The sequence below is a fragment of the Copadichromis virginalis genome, linkage group LG1, assembly GCF_057382275.1.
Source record: "Copadichromis virginalis isolate Kocher_CV1m ecotype Utaka linkage group LG1, C_Virginalis_male_GT1.1, whole genome shotgun sequence".
Taxonomy (NCBI): Eukaryota; Metazoa; Chordata; class Actinopteri; order Cichliformes; family Cichlidae; genus Copadichromis; species Copadichromis virginalis.
Genome location: NC_140618.1, coordinates 12,673,950 through 12,693,325, shown reverse-complemented (window position 1 = coordinate 12,693,325; position 19,376 = coordinate 12,673,950). Strand labels below are relative to the sequence as shown.

General features: G+C 40.6%; 1 protein-coding gene across 2 annotated transcripts in view; it reads right to left on the bottom strand.

The window, feature by feature from the left end:
• myo5aa (myosin VAa) overlaps positions 1-19,376 on the bottom strand; it is a 67,388-nt gene that overhangs the window by 5,887 nt on the left and 42,125 nt on the right. Inside the window, exons 15-38 of one of the 2 annotated variants that reach the window (XM_085451126.1) lie at positions 17,265-17,420; positions 16,834-16,931; positions 16,574-16,660; positions 15,849-15,957; positions 15,515-15,726; positions 15,274-15,430; positions 14,876-15,115; positions 14,521-14,769; positions 13,393-13,486; positions 13,145-13,293; positions 12,789-12,902; positions 12,436-12,570; positions 12,133-12,168; positions 11,772-11,999; positions 8,468-8,565; positions 8,261-8,317; positions 4,482-4,562; positions 2,767-2,965; positions 2,074-2,139; positions 1,527-1,620; positions 1,282-1,431; positions 966-1,120; positions 722-811; positions 250-400 (exon numbers count right to left, since the gene is read on the bottom strand). In XM_085451126.1, the coding sequence (XP_085307252.1) occupies positions 250-400; positions 722-811; positions 966-1,120; positions 1,282-1,431; positions 1,527-1,620; positions 2,074-2,139; positions 2,767-2,965; positions 4,482-4,562; positions 8,261-8,317; positions 8,468-8,565; positions 11,772-11,999; positions 12,133-12,168; positions 12,436-12,570; positions 12,789-12,902; positions 13,145-13,293; positions 13,393-13,486; positions 14,521-14,769; positions 14,876-15,115; positions 15,274-15,430; positions 15,515-15,726; positions 15,849-15,957; positions 16,574-16,660; positions 16,834-16,931; positions 17,265-17,420 (3,205 nt within the window). The remainder of the gene's footprint in view (positions 1-249; positions 401-721; positions 812-965; positions 1,121-1,281; positions 1,432-1,526; positions 1,621-2,073; positions 2,140-2,766; positions 2,966-4,481; positions 4,563-8,260; positions 8,318-8,467; positions 8,566-11,771; positions 12,000-12,132; positions 12,169-12,435; positions 12,571-12,788; positions 12,903-13,144; positions 13,294-13,392; positions 13,487-14,520; positions 14,770-14,875; positions 15,116-15,273; positions 15,431-15,514; positions 15,727-15,848; positions 15,958-16,573; positions 16,661-16,833; positions 16,932-17,264; positions 17,421-19,376) is intronic. The other variant, XM_085451131.1, reaches the window with a different exon arrangement.

The window sequence follows — 19,376 nt, the reverse complement described above, 5'->3', positions numbered from 1 at the left end:
CCTCAGCTAGAATTTAGCATTTTTTCTTTATTTTGATAGCTTACAGTTATGGCTAACTCCTAACTGCACCTCGTAAATCCTCTTTTTCATGGATGCGCAACTGTAACATCAGTAAGAGCAGATACAGTGAGTACTTTGGACCATATTGAACTGTCAAAGGTGTCTTAAAGCTTGTTTGCATAAAAGAACCAAAGGAGCAGGAAATTACTTATCAAGTGACACACACACATCACATGTACAGGGACAAACCTATCATGGGCTGGAGGATGTTCTCCATGCATTTGATCAGCTGCTGGTAGATCTGGATGGCCAGGTCGCTGATCACTTGTCTGTACTCTGCGAGGTCGAAGTTGGACAGACAGTGCTCGTTCTGCCTCGACGTGTTGTGTTTCATGAATTGCTGAGACAAGCACAGAAAACAATGTGTCAGAGAAGGTGAACGATGTCAATATTAATCCACGACACAGTCGGTCAATACAAAAAACAAACAAACAATCAAAACAACAGCTTGTTACGTCAAGCTTTATATTTTTTGTCCTTTTGGTCATTTTTAACAGATTAGTATATAAAGGACTGTAACAGCAAGATAATAAAAGAGATTCCTTCTTTCCCGAATATCTAAATACAGTGATACCAGATGTCTTATTGAACTGACTAGAAAAACCTTGTATGTACTGGAATGGGACATTTTCTGTGTTTTGTGTATTGTTGTTGGCCTCACTTCGTCTCCGCTGTACTGTTTCAAACAGTGCAGGAAGCGGCAGGTGTTGGCCAGCCAGAAAGAGACGGTCTCAAAATCATCTCCTCGTTTCTGATGAAGAAGAAAACATCAGCAGAAGTTTGTGTTCACTGCAGAACCTTTTTTAGTTATCTAACGCAAAAAAACATCCAAAAATGTAATTTAAGAACAAAGGAGCTGGAAACGCAAAATGTGAACTTCATTCAAATATTAAAAGCATACGTACCTTTAAGATCTTTTTAATGCTGTTGATGGTTGACGTGAGCAGAGTGCGGACCTTCTGGTCATCGTTGACGTAGTCTGCATGTCTCAGACACATGAACAGGATGTAGGCTGGCAGACCTGGGATCAGATTCACTGCTACACCACGAGGTTTTAGTTCTGGAGAGATGGAGGAGGGGTGAGTTTATTTGTAGATTTTATTTTGTGCAAACCGTGAATTGAGGCTTCAGTTTCCAGGGAGTTTCAGTAATTTCAGGACTCCTTTCCATCTACTTTAATGCTTTAGATAGTGGACTATATCATTAATTCTAAATTCTTACCCAGGATGAGGTTCTTAACCAGTTTCATTTCATCCTCCTTCTTGTACTCTAGCATTCCCTGGAAGTCTTTCTCCCTGCGAGGAATGTTGACAGGGTGGATCGGCTCATCCACCATCTGTCCCGGAGATGTCTGGCCTTCGGTTTGACCGGCTGGAAGAAGCATGGCATGTGACAGTCAGCTGACATGTGGTGGAAACGAGCATATATGAATAGAGATTTTCAGGCTTCGGTTTTTCTCGCTTTACCTCCCATCTCTCCAATCCTCTTGGAGTAAACTTTCAGCTGCTTCTTGAGCTTTCGGATTGTTCTGTCCTGCTTCTCTAGCTGCTCCATTAGATCCTAAAAACACAGCGAGGGACACAGAGGAGAGAACAGTGAGGACTAACAGACAGCATCATCAGACACAGACCGCTTTGCAATGTCGCCCTCCAGTGGCTACAAGGAGGAATCCTACTCTTCTGTTAGTGGCTTTGCAGTGGACATCAGCTCAAACACGGAAATCAAAAGGTTAGAAGATGAAGAGAAAAGAATTTAAAAACTTCCTTGGTGTGATTTATAAATCAACATTAGTGCTGCCGTACTGGTTTTTGTTTTGGGGTTTTTTTCAGAGGAAGATTGCAGGATTTTTTGGCTGTTAGGAAAAAGAAGAAGGCGCAGTGCTGCTCCGCTGTGAGTTACAAGACACTGTTGCAGAGAATTAGAGCGACACCCTGCAGCATTTCATTCAGAACAATCTCAGTTAGTCAGAAACGTGCAAACATGCAGGCAAACACACACGCGGTCTCTACATACAACCATCCGCCGTAAAATGACGACTCGAGCCTCTCGGGATGCCGTGGGGTCGTCTGCCATGAGTTCCTGTCAGGTGACACCATCCACACAAATGAGCGTGTGGGACGCAGCTCTGTAGCGGCTGGTTTAGTTTGTGTATGTATGGCCATGAAAGTGACTCAAATCACACAGTCGAAATGCTGTTATTCACATTTCTACCACTGGAAGAGTTTTTAGCCGTGGTCTTATTATTAGTGATGTAACGTATTAGTCAAATGAGCTGTGGCCATCTTTACGGATAGTGTAATATCCACACTGTTGACCGTCCCCCAAAGTCTTCGTAGTCCCAGTTTTCTCAAACCGTGGGGTGGAATGATTATTTCAGAAGCGTTGGTTGGGGGTGTGACCTTTTCTCAGTGGTGTGTGGTAATGTACTTACAGCAAATTAAAATTATTCTGTGGGTTTTTGGCCTGTTAATAATAAATAATGTGATTGCAGATTTAATATGAGTGTAAGATATACAAATTGTCTGTAGCTGTCAGTAGTTATATGGATATATATCAAGAAAAGTTTGTGTATACACACACCTAAAATCCATTCTTAGGTGTGTGTATAAGTGTGTTGTTTTTATTTTTATCATTTAAAAATTATGCTGAATTTGTGAGACAAAGTTTAGCTCCTCCCCGTATCTATGTGTGGAAGCTGCAGCGTACCAGGTTCTCGTTGGTGAGCCGGGTGATCTCGTGTTGCAGACTGGCTTCGATTCTGGCCTCTGGAGGCAGCTGCAGATTCTGGGCTAAGAGCTGCTGCTGCCGGTTGTTCTCCTCCTTGACGTTCTGCAGCTCGCTGCGCAACGACTCCACCTCATTATCATAAGTCCTCCGCTGAGTCTGCAGCTGGTGCTCCAGTAGCCTGAGAGAGGTAAGAGAGAAAGAGACAGAAATCAGCATCATACTGTGAGGGGGAGAAAGGCAGTGAGACGCCCAGTGCAGAAGGGAAAGAGAAGCTGTAGTTTCCACCAGAAAGTGGTGATTGAGGACAGCAGCAGCATGCTGTGCAGACACTACCAGCAGCCCAGAGTCCGGCCTTTCTGAACAACGCTCATTCATTCTCCTCCTCTCTTCAGAGTAAAAGTTTCTCTGAGGAAAACTGAACCGAGCCAAATCAGTACTCAGAGATCAGGCTCAGGAACGGAGCAGGTAGAGCTGACAGAGGTTCAGTTTTCATTCAACAACCAACATGCAGTATTTCTATCTTTTTATGAAAACTACAGTAGCAGTTAGTACAACAGGAGCACTTCATACGCTTTATTAAAAAAGAACTTTGACTGCCTTTCTTGGTGGATAGACATTGTTTTTCTGTTTTTCCATCAATTTCTCTGATGCAATCCTTTCTTGCTGATGCCTTTTAGGGATCAGTCATTTTATGTACTATAGTTTATACAATGACTTCTATTCTTTTACTAGTTTTTATGATCCAATTGTTTTTCTGCATGCATAAATCATTTTATAATACATCTGTACGAAGATGATTAGCAGATATTTCTTCTTGAGAGTTTGTCCAACCAGTCTACATGTGTTGACTGGTTGGAGAAGACATTCGCCCACATTCCTCGAGGTGTCCTGTGCTTTGGGAATATGGGGCTATCGGCTGTGGTGGGGATTGAACTCGTGTGCAGCCGCCTGTTTGTCACTGATCCTAAACCGTTTTTAAGGTTATAGTAGTCTGGGTTTTATTTCTAAAACTTGTTAAAATATTCCTCTGGATGTGTTTGAACTCTTTATTATGTATTTAAAGTACTGCACGCACACACATCACAGTGCAACCCCCTCAGAGAAAAATAACTGCTCCATGACACTACCAGACCTCTCAAGATTTAAAGGCAAACACTGTAAAAAATAAAAAGCATGCAGAAAGTGATTAACCTCAGTCAATGTCTGTGAACAACACTTAAGAGTTTTTTCACAGCTTTTTAACGATAGTAAGCAGTTATTGAGGAAACACTTGAGTGGATAAAAATTTCAGCCCATCTAACTTCACAAGCCGAAGGCATCACAGCATAAAAGGAAGAAAAATTCCAAGGTCAACTGACATTTAACAAGCTTTCATAGCTGCATAAAACATGGTTAGTACAGTACGAAGACACATCCTGCTTCACTGTCAGAAATAAATCTAGAAACTCAAACCAAAGCTTTGCATCAGTGACTGTACATTACACAACACCTAAAGAAAGTTTTACATTATAGCACCCTGCGAAGTGTGTGGCAGAAACAATAAGGAAGACAAATAATCAGAAGGCAGTCAAAATAAACAGACTGATGTGAGAGAAATGAAGTGTGAGAGAGAAACGTGAGCGAAGAAAACCAACGGGTCACATCCTTTCCCGTGAAAAAAGGCAAACGTGTCATGCTCAAAAACACTGTTAAACCTGATGGTCTCCTTCAAGCCCTGATTAACCAGCCACAGCTCTCCGTCCTCATTCAGCTTACGTAAGTCTGGAGCAGCAGATCTGACCGACACACAACACAAAGCAACATGAACATTACAATGGCACAAAGAAACGTGATCGGGTGAGCGGGACCACATGAGCAAGAATATTTATCTGAGGTGTGATAACATCCTGCATCTGGTCTTCAACACAAAATAACAATAATACTAATTTGTGTGATTGCATAAAGTTAAAGGAAGAAAACCTGATGTACTGATGATGTGTGAAGTCCTATTTCTGACTCAATGCATTTCAGTAATACATTAAAGTGCACCTATTCCGCTCGTTTCTAACCCCTTCTGTCTTTTACAACAGCTGCATCAATCTTGCCGCCTCATTAACAAGGTTAGAACAGCAGGTGGCGCTTCTCTGCCTGAAATGACCAAATTAGAGATAACTACTTTCACAGGGATCACAAAGAGTAAAAAAGACAAAGGAACATCTGGAACAGAGCCTTTAGTGTCAAACCTGAGATTATGGTTGACAGAGATGAGATGGACATATGCAGACCTCATTACTGTAACAGTATGTGCACAACAGAAAATAAAGAAAAAGTCCACTTTAATCATTTATTCAACCACTGCAGGTAACAGTGGTATAAATCTACTGATGTGAATTAGCAGTATTTTATATGTGTGTGAGTGAATGAGTTTGTTCTTGCATTTACTGAGTGATCCAGTGACCGAACTTTGTAGTCAGTGGGAACAGAAAAGGTCAAGAAATGGGACATAAACAGAGGGATGAATGCAGCGATACAAAGTTGAACTTTTAGGGAAGCTCTACTGTAAAACAACATTGTCGCTGTAGATATTTATAATCTGATCTCATTGATCTTATCAGCTGTCAAACATTTGGCCTCATTCAATAAAATGTGCACGTGTTACTGTGCACAGTAATGTTTAAACTTGCAAGATTACTTTCAAATTTAGCTCCCGCCGCCTCCGTGTGCAAATCCAAATCATTCTATATTGAATGGCATGTGGCTGTTTTTTGCCGTCTAGAAACTGTCATACTCCGTTTCTCTATGAAGTCGAGAGTGAAAAGGGAAGCACGGTTGCTAAAAAAACAAAACAAAAAAGTAAAGGGAGTGAGAGCTTTGAGGTAGAAGCCAGAGAAGGCACACTTTTCTGAAGTGTTTCCTTAGGAGCGAAAAGCTTGGACTGCAATAGCCGAGGCAGTAAATATTGTGTCTCCAGAGACTTGGAGCGAAAGGTGACACGGGCAAAAGTTTCGACATCAGAGCTGCTGTGAAAACTTGGAAACAGACCAGAAGAAAAAGGAGGCAACGGTGAAGGACGAGCACCACCTGATCCATCACCCAAAGCCATTTATTATGCCGAAGTAGCATTTAGTAAAGAGGCGATGTTAACTGTCAATTAGGATGATCTCTATTAAATTAATTGTGCCAAATATGCTTGGATTATTTATTTTTTAATAAAGCCACCTTAATATGCTACGCTTTCGGCAAAAATGTGTGAGACAGAAAGGCCCTCATGATAGTCTGAAGCTGCTGTAAACCAGCTTTCAGGGAAAAAAAATATGGATGAATTTGGGATTTCTGCACGAAACGTTTGAAATGTTCACGCGCAGATTTGTGAATGAGGCCTAATGTCTGCACTGTTCTGAAGCCAGTAAAATTATTATGAGGAAAAGTAAATTGACTTAACATTTTAAAATACAGAGATTGTAACATTTTACCCTTTTCCATTTTAGTTGTGCACACAGACTGTATATAAAAGATGGAAGCCCTGCTGTGACGTGTTTTGGACTTTACTATCTTCGTGTTTTGAAATTGGATGAGCAGGGGTCAAATCTAATTAACTCTTTAAAGCCTGAACCATTAAATAATAATTACCAGAAAATTTACATTTTTTGAAAATGGAAAATTCTGTGTTGAACTTTGTGACAAAATTTTTAAAAAGATTATAAATTAAATATTAATTTGCAAACATGAGCTTTAATTTTTGTCATATTTGCTACATCAGGTATTTTTTTCGTGCAATGTATTGTGTAAATTAATTTGTTTTTTTGGAGAGTGGAGTGGGGAAATCACAGTGATACAACATGTGCAGCATATGAGGTCTGAATAATAATAAGACTTGAATCAAGTGTTGAGACAAAAAACCCCAAAAAACATCAGAAGGGTGCTCATGTGGCCATTTCCCAATAGATTTCTCTCTACAGTAACTTTTTTGCAATCAGCAGTCAAATGTTTGCAAACCTCTTCTGCATCTCCTTCCTTGCTGCCTCCCTCCTTTATATACAGTCTGTGGTTGTGTGTAAATGCACGCTTCCTTACAAGTACGCTGTGCATCGCTGTTTTAGCGTAATAATGAAAACAATTAAAACATAAATGAATCATTTCATGCACCATTCATGCCAAACTCCTTCTATAAAGCTGAGGCTGAAGCTCTACATCGGGATCTAAACTGTGGCACGGTTAGTCACTTTGGGCGTAAAAGTCAAACCGAAACTCAAAGCCATCTCCCTCGCTGCTTTCATGCTGTTAAGTGAAGCAGGTCCTGCAGTAACTACAGCACCGTGAATACAGAGATAAAGTCACAACAACTGTAGAGCCACTAAAGTTACAGAACTCTTGACCCATGCAAACCATTTTCTCACTTCCCTCATGAGCCACATAAATATTCTTGATGTCAGTAAGTACAGCTACATATACACAACGTCCTCTTTCTGTTAGGCCAAAACAGAATCTAATACTTTATTTTGCAGCGTGTTCTCACTCCTGCACCTCAAATATGCCGTTTTTGCCGTCTGTCCACCATTATGTACAAGAAGTTACAAAGACCTGCTTTAGGAAGCTGAAGGGTTAATCATCCAGAAAATGTCTTCACGTCCTACTTCACTTTTTAAAACCTTTTTTCACTTTCTTTTTTTAAACGTTAGAAGTCAGTCATATGCATATAGTATTAAAGACAGAAAATTAGGGGACTAGATTAGTTTATCCTAATAAAGTTCTTTCATCCTAAACATAGTTCATCGTAATGAAAATGTCTTCATGAGCTTTAGTTGTTTATTTATTACTCTAAAGGGCAGACAGATGCAGCAGTATTATATTTTTCAAACAAGTTCAAAACAAAAAAAATCAATATAAAATTAACATCCATCCATTTTTTTTTCAGTATTTTCAAAATGTTTTGAGTCTCAGAAGGAAGTTCAAATGTTCAATTTCACACATTTTTTTGGAACTATTTTTAATCGATTAAAGGATTTTTTTTGTTCAATTATTTCTGTAACATTTTTCTATCCGTCATATTTTTCAAATCCAATCGGCACACTTCACAAATAAATAACACTGAACCTAATCAGTCAGCTAGTTTCCAATCAGTAAGACGAAATTACAGATCAGGCCCACAATATACCAAAATGATGTGAACTTTTCTTTTCTCCTTCATCTTTCCCTTTCAGTTTTACTGGAAGATTTGGTTTAGACACTGAACACATTAGTTTTAGGAAAAACTAACGATGAGTTGGGTAAGACACGCCGGCGGCATTATTTGACGCTGTGATAATGAAAATAGGCGCGTTATTCATCATGCTTTTAGGGCCAAAAAAATGTTACGCTCTGCTGCTCAAGCTTTCATCAGCACTACAGACTGAAATCAGCTGCAGTAACATGTCATTTATAACCCAGTATTTCAGCGACAGTGTGGCCATGCATGCTCTGCTCCACGATGCATCGGCCACGTCTCATCGGTTACCTCAGCCTACTCAGGAGATCACTGACTTCCAGCTGCTGACGCATGAACCTAGGAGATCTGACAGGACAAACAGGGATTCACACACACAGCGCTCACACATACACGGTATCATAATGGCACTAGAGCATACAAAGGTTGATGTGAGCCAGTGGAGGACAATGAGTAAAGACATGGAGGTGAGGAAGAGAAGTGGCTGTAAGAAAGTACCTGTTGGTGTCTTTGAGGCCTACGTAAGCTTGCTTGACTTCGTCGTCCTTCAGTTTGGACACGTCATCTTTATACACTGAAGGCTCCGTCATGGTCTCCTGGAAATAAGCAAAGAGACAATAGAGAAACAATACTTGTCACTTGTGATCAAAAGTTTTGATGTTTTTTGGGATACATGACTAAGAACCATTCACCTAATGAGACACTGGTAGCCAGAATATATGTATATCTGATACATATAATATTTGCATCTACAGTACTGCGGTTATCGCCTTTTTTTTTTTTTTTAAACCATCTGAAACAACCTTCAATCAATTTTGTTCAAGTATTCATGACTAGGGATGGGTATCGAAACCCGGTTCTTGTTGAGAACCGGTTCCCACTGTTTCAATTCCTTGGAATTGTTTGCCATTTTTGCAAACGATTCCCTTATCGATTCCAGTCGCCCCGAATGACGTCACCACGTTGCGGAGCGTCATTTACCTGGCAGGGAACACGGCGCCTAAGCGGTTCACATGCTCAAAAGTTTGGTTATACTTTACGAGAACGGATGACAACAGGGCAACTTGCAATACTTGCAAAGTAGATATTTAATTTAAGGGAGGAAACACTACGAATATGCAAAAGCATTTGCTCACAAAACACGCGATGACCTTAAATGAATGTCGTGTTTTTAAATCCGCTCCGGACTCGTGAATCTCAACCCAGCAGCAGCGGTAACGTTTGCACGTCCTCTCCCGTTAATGCGGCAGGTAAATAATCAACTAACAGTGCATATTATGTTAGCGCGATCTGCCTTATTACAAAACCTGCCATTACTGTGCATTTAGGTGACCATGATGAGAGAGACAGACAGAGTCTGGCTGCCTCAGATGCTGGCAGTTCTCACTGCAGTCTACCGGTAGCGTCTCCTTTCAGGCCAGGATAGACGAATGTCACCGAGCAGTGACTCAGTTTGTGGTAAAAGGCTGCCACAGCAGATGCCCTCGATTTCACTTTGGTAAGTGAATGTGTTTAATTGTAGGCAGGGACATTACTGGATATTCTTGTGTAATTGCTACAGAATAATTTATGTTACACTTTGTTATTGCTACAGGAGAATATTTATTTTATTATTTTACATTTACAATTTTTTTTCCTGGGGACCCTGTGACACTCCATTGAAGAGCCGTAGGCTGGATCTCTTAAGATCTCACTGTTGGGTTTGTAAGGCCATGTTACTCCTAAATTTCTACCTTGTTCAAAGAGAAGATATAAAACAAAGTTCTAAGCTAATCGACCTTAGTGTTCTCCTTTTTTAAAAATAAGAATCGATAAGAGAATCGAATCGTTAAACAGAATCGAAAATGGAATCGGAATCGTTAAAATCTTATCAATACCCATCCCTATTCATGACAAACTCATATTATTCAAAAACCACAATTTCAACTTGCAGGGAGCTTTCATACTGAAGTACAACACACACACACACACACACACACACACACACACACACACAGACAAAGGACAAGACAAATGTACAATACACAGGTGAAGACAGTGTCTGATTATAAATATGACTATTATGTCTTGACTCTTTAATTTTACTTCTTTTAATTATCTGTTCTTTTCCTTTCTCTTAATTTTGTAAATAAATACTGCTTGGTGTCAGATGAGCCCCAGTCTCCTCATAAATCTGAACTTGATCTGATATTAAAGTGATTTAGATCTGTTTACACCTCATTATGTTGTATTGAACAGTTAGAGTTAAGGGCGGCTTAAACTCTGAATTCATATTAACATTTAAAAGCAGAACCTCTATGCTTCAGTCAGATATCCATGCTATTCAGGTAAATATTTATATATTATATAACGCTCCACTAATTCTACACATGTAATTGTAGCCAAATATGAAATTTTAAAATCTATTACTTATGTCTTCTTAAACTATTACTTTTTAGCACATCTATACTGATCACAGATTCACTGGCCACACATTTAAATGATGCTCAAGTGGTACTAAAGGGCCTAAAGTGTGTCAAGAGAATATATTTCGCACACCACCACCAGCCTGAACTGTTGATACAAGGCACAATGGGTACATGCTTTCCTGTTATTTTGCACCAAATTCAGAATTTTCTGAACATAATTTCCTCTGGGATTAATAAAGTATTATACTTTATTAGGTATTAAAATAAAGTATAAAGTATTTTCACTAGTAAATTTGTGTATATCAGCTTAAAATTAAGCAGGCTGTCTTGACTATGTCTACACCCCTAAAGGCACTGAGCTGCTGTAATGTGGTCGGTTGGATATTTGATTAACAAGCAGTTAAACATCTTTGTACCTAACAAAGTGGCCATTGAGGGTCTATCCAATATTAAGCTACACTGATTCAGTTATCTTTAGCAAAGGATTTCTCACTTATTTTCAGATTCTTACCCACTTACTTAACTTTGTATTACAACATTTTATAACCGGTCATACTTGCTCCACACGGAAATATCAGTAACTTCTTTGACCTTTCTACTTTAGTCTTCAATTTAGGTTACAAATGTTCACACAGCTTCAAGAGAACGGGACTTAATGTGTTTCACTGAGTGTGTGAAAGCAGACAATGGCAGCGAGTCGCATCTCTTCATTCCAAAAAGTTAAACTAATGCAGAATAAAAGACAATAAAACACAACTGAATCAGGAAAGCAGTTGTTTTATGTTGTTTTTCATTGCTGATAGCGTCCTCGCTGTAAATGGAAACCAGAATAAATGCTGTAATTCTGTGTTTCACTGAGATGCCTGAGGATGTTTCATACACAGCACAGACCATGAAAAAACATGTCAAATACTCGTGGTTGATGCCATTTTTCAACTGTACCTTCTCATCCTGTGGGGAAGCATGAATGGAGGAGAGAAGGTGGAGACGGGGCAGTTAGGCACGATGGACAGGTTGAAGCATTGTCAATACGCAGTGTGAACAATGATTTTACCCCCAAAAAGAGTTCACGTGTCGAATAAATAAAGACTCGTTTTACGATCCTAAGCTCAATGAAGTTTTAGTTTTAAACACAACAAGAGTTATAACTTAAAATTAGAAAAAAATTCTTTGGGTCAATAGAGTTGACCCATTTTTTTGTTATCTGCTTACTAACAACAACAACAAACGCAGACAGAGATGAAAACACACAAATATGAGAAGGTGGATGTAAAAAAAGCAGCATTTCATCCACCTTCTCAGTTATGAGACCTTGTAAAACATGACAACATGCCAAACACATGTTTGTTTTTCTCTAATTGAATGTGAACAAAATAAAGAATATCACGTGCTACCTTGTGGTGCATGGCCTCCTTCTGACTGACCAGCTGGGAGCGCAGGATTAGCACCTCCTCCTTGCGGACCTCCAGTTCCTCACAGGAGGCGTTGAGCTGTTCCAGGAGCACCTTGTAAGCTGGCGAGCCCGGAGCACCGGCGCCTGTAGCAGCGTTACCGAGCAGACTTTTCCTCATCTCCTCCAGGTCATGTTTCAGCTTCTTGTTCTCTGACTCGAGCTCCTGACGCTGAAAGATGAAGTTACAGTCAGAAATACGAGCAGAAAATTTGACTTTGTTTTCATTTGCTGTATAAGAAGCATTGATGATGTCATTCAGAGGAGTGAGTGGAGGTTAGGACACCTATGGTCATGTTACTTACCTTCAGGGACTCGTACTCCAGCTCAGCCCCACGAGCCTGAAACGAAAACACGTTTATATACTTTTAATCTGTAGTGATAATTATTCATGTAGATGATTTTGGTCTGAGTTGTATTTTTTTACCATAACCGTCAAATTTATTTTATAAGTATTGAGGAAGACCTGAACCTGAACAAGCTCTAATTATATTCTATATCATCTCAAATATCCATTATCTGACTGAACTGCATGTTAACAGACCTTTCAACTTTTGGTTTTAGATCATCTGTTTTTCAGTGAGTGCAGTGAAAATGGGTGAAGGTACCATGGCACTAGCCCGCTGCAGCTGCTCCTCTCTGTTTTCCAGTTCGTTGCGCAGCAACTGCTTGTCTTGCTCCAGCTCTGTGACACGTTTCTGCAGCTTGAGAGTTAGCGAGGTGTCGATTCCTCGTGTCACATCCTGCATGTGAGAAGAACGATTACGAATGTGCCACATGAAACGTATTGAAATGCAAATGCTTAAAGCACATAAACATCAACTATAATAACATTTTCAAACACTAATATTAAACATCTCCTAACTTGTGTTCCAGTTAGGGTTATGCTTCACTTTAACTTTAATGATTTGTTTCCCTAATGGTTGAAACTCCATCTTCAGATCACAATTAATTTTCTTACTTCGCGGCCACGGGTACCATCTTCCAACTCGGCGTACTCGGAGTTGTACGTGTACTCTGATTCGTTGCTGCTGTGGGTAGAATCTGTTCTCCTGTGGCCAGGCTTCGAGACGTTCTGCAGACAAAAGAGGAAATAAGCCTTTTAATTTGAACAAGTATTGACTCGCACTCACTCTGCTGCGCTTGCAGATTAAAAGTGCAGTTAGGCACTGAACACTACCAAGCATCTGCCTTCCACAGAGTCTATGAAGAGTCAGTATTTCTGCTGTTCTCACCTTTTCTGGAAGCTTAACATTTAAACAAAGGTGTAGAAATGTGGCTCATTGCTCGCAGTACATGAGCAAATGTGTTGCTCACCGAAGAAAGAGCCATCTCCTCCTTGAGGTCGTCGTATTTCTCCTCGAGGCGAAGGTGTTCGCTCAGGAGATTCTGGTAGCGAGAACGCTCCTCGTTCAGGTCGGTCTCCAGCTGTTGAGTCTCCTCTGCTATCGCACGAGTCATTTTCTCTGAGGGGTAAAACATAAAGAACAAGTCGTTTCAAACTTTGCAAAGATGAAATTAACTGAGCTGTTGGATGTAACTTAAATGTATGCGGTGATGCGTACCTGTCATCTGCTGACTCTGTTCCTGAATCAACCGATTCAAGTCGTCCTTCTCTTTCTTCAGCAGCCCGTTCTGATGCTTCAGCTCTGCCACCATCTAAAAACACACAAATGTGATCCTTACATCACAAATGATTAAACCTTTCTTACAGAACATACTGTGTGGGACACATTTGTTGCTGAGATTTTTTTTAAACTAGACTCTTAGATTTGTGAGAATAATCTCATGAAATGAAATGTAATGAGAGATGTTATGATAGCGCTGCAATGAGTCTGACTCGGTCTGTGCTGTTCTCCAATGTCTCTTTGCAACAGGGGAGTCAACTCAACTGTGTGCAGTGGTGTGGGTTATTTTTCTATCTAAAAGCAACATTTCCAACAATTACATCCCTTTAAACCTAAATCTATGTCCTGCAAAAAGCACATCAGTATTTTTGGAGGGATTTCACTCTAAGGGAAACTAAACATAAGTAAAAACAATAACAAAAATATGTATCTTTGATACAGTAGCTCAACCCGCTAACAGTACTTTGGCCTAATGAGCAAAAAGAAAATTAAAAATACGAAACTATCACAACTCTTTGGGTCTTCAGTCTAATAGCCTTCACTGGCAACAGTGTAAAGAAAGACAAAGCAATGTAAACTAGAGAAAACAACACACACACCAGCTGTCTCACTAAATCACTACTCTCCTGTGCTCACCTGCCCTGGGGCAATACCGCCCTCTGAGCCCACCATGTGCCCCTCTCCCCCCGGTTCGCTCTGGCTCCTGAATTGCCAATATGTGTAGTCAAGCAAAAAAGAACACACAGTTTTGTGATAAACATGATATATTTCTCCTGGAGACTACCGGGGACTTTACTTATTAGGGGTCACTGTTGATTCTAGCTTCAAACTAATAATGTGGATTTTTGAAGTAGTCTGAGAGACATGAGAAAGAGGAGGGGAAAGAGAGGCGGCGAAAAAAAAGTGATGTGATTAAATTCATCCGCAGCAAGCGAGCGTTCAGTATGCAACCAAAATATGTGGAAATTAATAAAGGAAGAGAAAGAAGTGAATGACAATGAAGAGAAATATGAAGATGCTAAATATTCATGGTGGACAGAGATGCGTCAGTGGCTCCTGTCTTACTTTCTCCATTTCGTCCCTGTAACTTTGTGCCCAGTCCTCGATGGTCTTCTTCTCCTGCTGCGTGGCACTCAGCTCCTTCTTCAGCCTCTCCAACTCCTCCAGCAGAGAGGACACCTGGTTGGCTTTGTTCTTGGCATCCTCCTCCACCCCGCGCAACCGGTTCAGCTCGCCGCGCATTCGCTCGCTCTCCACTGTGTAGGAACTCTCCAGGCCGACTAGCCTCTCGTTGACCAACCGGTTTTCCTTGCTCTGGGTGTACAGGATAAAAGTTAAGCTAAATAAAAACCCTCATAGAGAACAAAATAAATAAATAAATGAATAAATAAATAAATAACACGACAGGTCAACGTGTTACCTGCTCGTCGATCTTCCTCTGCAGCTGCATGATTTTGTTCTCCATGCCTTTGTTGAGCTTCTTAAAGTGTTCGACTGAGCGAGCCTCAATCTTCAGCTTCTTCAGCTCACGCTTGGCCCTCATCCTGCGGATGCAGCACTGCAGGTAGACGATGGCTTCCAGGCAGCGCTTGTACCAGCACCGGGCCAACCAGCCACGAATGTGCTTCTGAATGATAACCGCCTTATGCTCCCGCAACAGCTACAGCCACATACAAAGGCAGTGATAGAGAGGAAAAGAAATACGAGTACATTAAAGTGAATTTTAGAAAAATTACACTTCCTTCTGTCCACTGAAAACTGTGCAAACATAGAATAACAGAATATAATATTAAAAACAGGAGTGTTTTCATGACTCACCGCCTGATACTTCTGCCGGGCCATGTAAGCTCTGAGGATGGTTTGCATGGCCAGAGCGGCTGCCTGCTTCTGCTTGTAGCGTTTCCTCTCCACGTACATCCTCTGGTACTTCTGGATGATAGTGGCTGCCTGAGTGCGGCGCAAGAACTTGGCCAGGCTGAGGAGAAGCAAGAGTCAGGATTCAAATTCTGCACACCTCTAGTTTTTAGCTGGATAAAATGTTAAGTGCCACAGTTCTCACCAGCGGGCCTGGTATCCTCTGGTGAACCTTTGTATGGTAATGGCAGCACTGCGCTTGCGCAGGTACTTCTTGCGTGCCAACCAGCAGCGGATGGTTTTTTGGATGCGGATACAGGCGGCACGCAGCTTGTCTGCCCTCAGTTTCTCCAAGTAAGCCACCTGACCGGCTCTGAAGAAGATCTTAGTCTTGCCAAACTGATATTTATCCTGATCCTGAGGGACAAAAGAAGCAGTGATCAGAGGTGAAACGAACTCAGTCATGATTTAAAAGTTGTTTTAATCTGTTGTTTTATAACACAGAACTGTAAAATGAAGCAAGGGACCAACTATCTGACCTGCACTAATTTCTCCAGAACGTTCTTGCAGGTCAACTTTTTGTCAGCGAGGACGTCCTTCTGCTTCATCAGCACTCGGTAACGGCTGAAGAACTCCTGATACGTCCATCTGACAAACAAACACAGACGCTTACAATCTGATCCTTTCAATTTATCAAATTTTCCTCTGAAATACTTTAAACACCAAAAGCTGGAAAGATTCAAGTATTTGGAGTTTTGGACGGCAGACTCTTTGATCTAAGAAGTTATTTTGAATTTTTTTTTTTGCATTGAGCATCACATTGAGGGAGATGGTACTAAACTGTCTACATTTTCATATGTAAAACAATTTATTCAGTAGTGCTGGGTGTGTGACGTTGCTGTTCGTTGTATAGTCGTCTCTTTACTTTAAAATGTATTTAATACACTATGTTTTGGTTTTGATTTGGCTTTTCAACCTTTATTATTACCTCTACACGTCTCCTGGATTTTCTGGGGAAAGTAAGAACTGTGCACATACTGGGGAAGCTCACGGTGAGATGAGCAGTGACAGCATTTTTGAGCCTCTTCACCGTGTCTATGTCTATTTGAGTGAGTTAATCCAGTACTCATCACTTCAGCTGATCCAACTGCTTGCACTGGCCTTCTGCTATGCAAATGTTATATTTCTTCTATATGAACACACATTAAATAATTAGACGTTTACAGTGTGAGCCAGTCACAGTGTTGCTGGGGTGCATCAGTACCTCGATGGGAAGCCTGCAGCAGAGATCCGGATGGTTTCCAGGACGCCGCAGGCTCTGAGCTGCTGCACCGCACGTTTGGGATCAAACCTGCCGATATCGAATAACCACAGCCAATGTGAATCACGTATACACAGTTTTGTACAATAAAACACTGCATAAACACGCAGTGTTACTGGTGTCTAAAATGTAAACAGAGAACTTGAAAAAGAGATAAATCTTCCTACAAAAACAGCAGATTATAAAACAACGCTGAAACTCACGAGAAGGCCAACTTGAAGTCATTGGGTTTGATACAGCGTACGTAGTGAGGAGTGGTCGCGTTCAAAGTGTCCATCAGCTTTTGTAGAGAGTTACGAAACTACAAGAGAGGATCACCATCATCATCATGACCTAAATCCCTTTTGTAAAATTAAGATGAAAGTCTTTAAAGTTCATTGAGTCACAATTAACAGGCTTCAGATTTCCCAAAATAAACTCATAAGAAAGATAAAATACTGGCAACTGCTTGTGCTTCGCCTCCGTCTCCTAGTAGATACGTCTATGATAACAACTTGAAACTCTTACGTCACCTCGTTCTGGAGTTATCGCATTCACAAACTTACGTGTCCACGCCTAATGCCCACAGACACCCACATAAAAACCACACAGAGTGTCTAAGTTACACAAGTCCAGCTAAGAGTGAGACAGGCACCTGACAGCCGACAGTCTTCTTGTGCTCTTTGCTGCTCGTGTCCCGGCTCTTGTCGGGTTTGATGCTGAGACGGGTGCGGCCCCCGGTTCCCTGGACCTGACCAGTGGGGCTGGTTGCCTTTTCCTCGTCCTGGAACAGCTCCACCAGCAGGTTAAACTAAAAACAACAGCCCACTCATAGTTACCAGCTGATAGCGACATGAATCCTAAACGATAAGATGCATCTCTGCTGCTGCCATATTGCTCAGGGATTCTGATTACTGGTTGTGATGTGGTTTTATAAACAATACCACGCTTTTCTGCTGCTTTTCAATGTCCCAGTGGAAATAATAAATAAATAAATAAATAAAAACACAGATAATAAAGGTTGAACATGTGAGAACTTATCTTACCGTCTGAAATCTTACTGTCCCCAATATGTTTAATTTAATATATCACAATATGCAATCCTTCTTTTTAGATGACTTAAAGTTCATAAACAAAGGCTTATATCTAACATAAGCATTTGGGTCATTCTAATTTAGCAGTGTCCAATATTGTAAACGCACGTCTACTATTTAAAACAAACCAAACAGCCTCTGCCTTTGCCTCCATAGACAAACGTACTTTAGGAGGTCCAGCTGCCCCTGAGGAACACGGTGCCTGCAATGATGCATCATTCCTACATTTGTGCATGGCATCACACACTGCAGATAATTCTGACTTACTGATATTTCATTTTGTTTCAGTAATTAGGCTTTAGTTCAACTCCTACAAATCACAAATGATTTTTTTTATGCCGCCATGCGTTCTGATTTTTCTTACTTACCGTGCAGTGCATACTGGCTTACAAAGCAGGACAGCAGCTCTATTTTTGCGACACTGAAAACCATCACTATGAGCACTTACTGTAAAACCGAAAAATGTTTGGACACTGTGTTTGCAAATCTCATAAACCCATATTTTACTAACAACAGAACATATCAAACGTATCAAGTGTTTAGATATCTGAGAGATTTTACTATATCGTGAAAAAACATTGGCTCATTTTGAATTTGATGGCAGCAACACGTCTATAAAAGGTTGGAAGTAGGGCTGCCACGATTTGTCGACTAGTCACGATTACGTCGACTATCAAAATCGTCGACGACTGATTTAATAGTCGACGTGTCGTTTGAAGCTTTGTAAGATCACAAAAGACGCAGGAATAAGTGGCAGGATTTAAGAGTGTAATAACGGACTGAAACAGAAGATGGCAGCATTGCATGTACAAGGATGTCAGCTACCGTTAAACCCCGAAGAAGAAGAAGAAGCAGCTGTGTCCCAGAATTCATAGCGCGGCCCAGCGCAGTTTCCAACAATGGCGGCAGCTGGTTAGTTTTAATGTTACTCTTATTATTCTTTCTGGGTCACAAAATAAACGTTTAACATATTTTCAGGCGAGAATGTAGCTGTGTAAACCTCAAATATCGGCTCAGTTTATCAGGACACCACATATTTTCAAAAGCGCTCCGACGTTTTCGGAGACATCTGTTACCCACTAGCTCGTTAGCGAGCCGGGGGCTAGGCTCACTAGCCCCGTGAGAACACCGGACTCCCCGCAAATCGTTTTCAAACCCACCGCCGTCTTTCGCTACTCAGGTTAAATATATATGAGTCACTTAGATAACTTAAAATGTTATTGTTTGGCTTTTTTTTTTTTAGTATTTTATTTGTTCCTGAGTAAATCAGTTTGTCTGAGATTAAAGTTATAGTTTTTACACAGCTGAATAAACATCAAGCAGACAACTGATTATCAGAAGTGTGAGATGCTCCAGAATATACTCCAGTGTCCTGTTATATTTTAGATAGCAAGGAGTTTATTAAACTTCACCGAAACAATCCGCAAATTTCATTAAAATTTAATAAACTATCATCTTGTCTTTATTTTTAGTTAGCACAGACCTTAAACACTTAAAGCTGTAAGCTAATGATAGTTATATAAGAGCAGATGCTGCTGGTGCAATAAGCTGTAGTTTTGCGTCCAATGGATGATGATCTGATTAGTCGACTAATCACAAAAATAATCGGTGACTAGTCGACTATCAAAATAATAGTTTGTGGCAGCCCTAGTTGGAAGCGGTGCAGCAAAAGG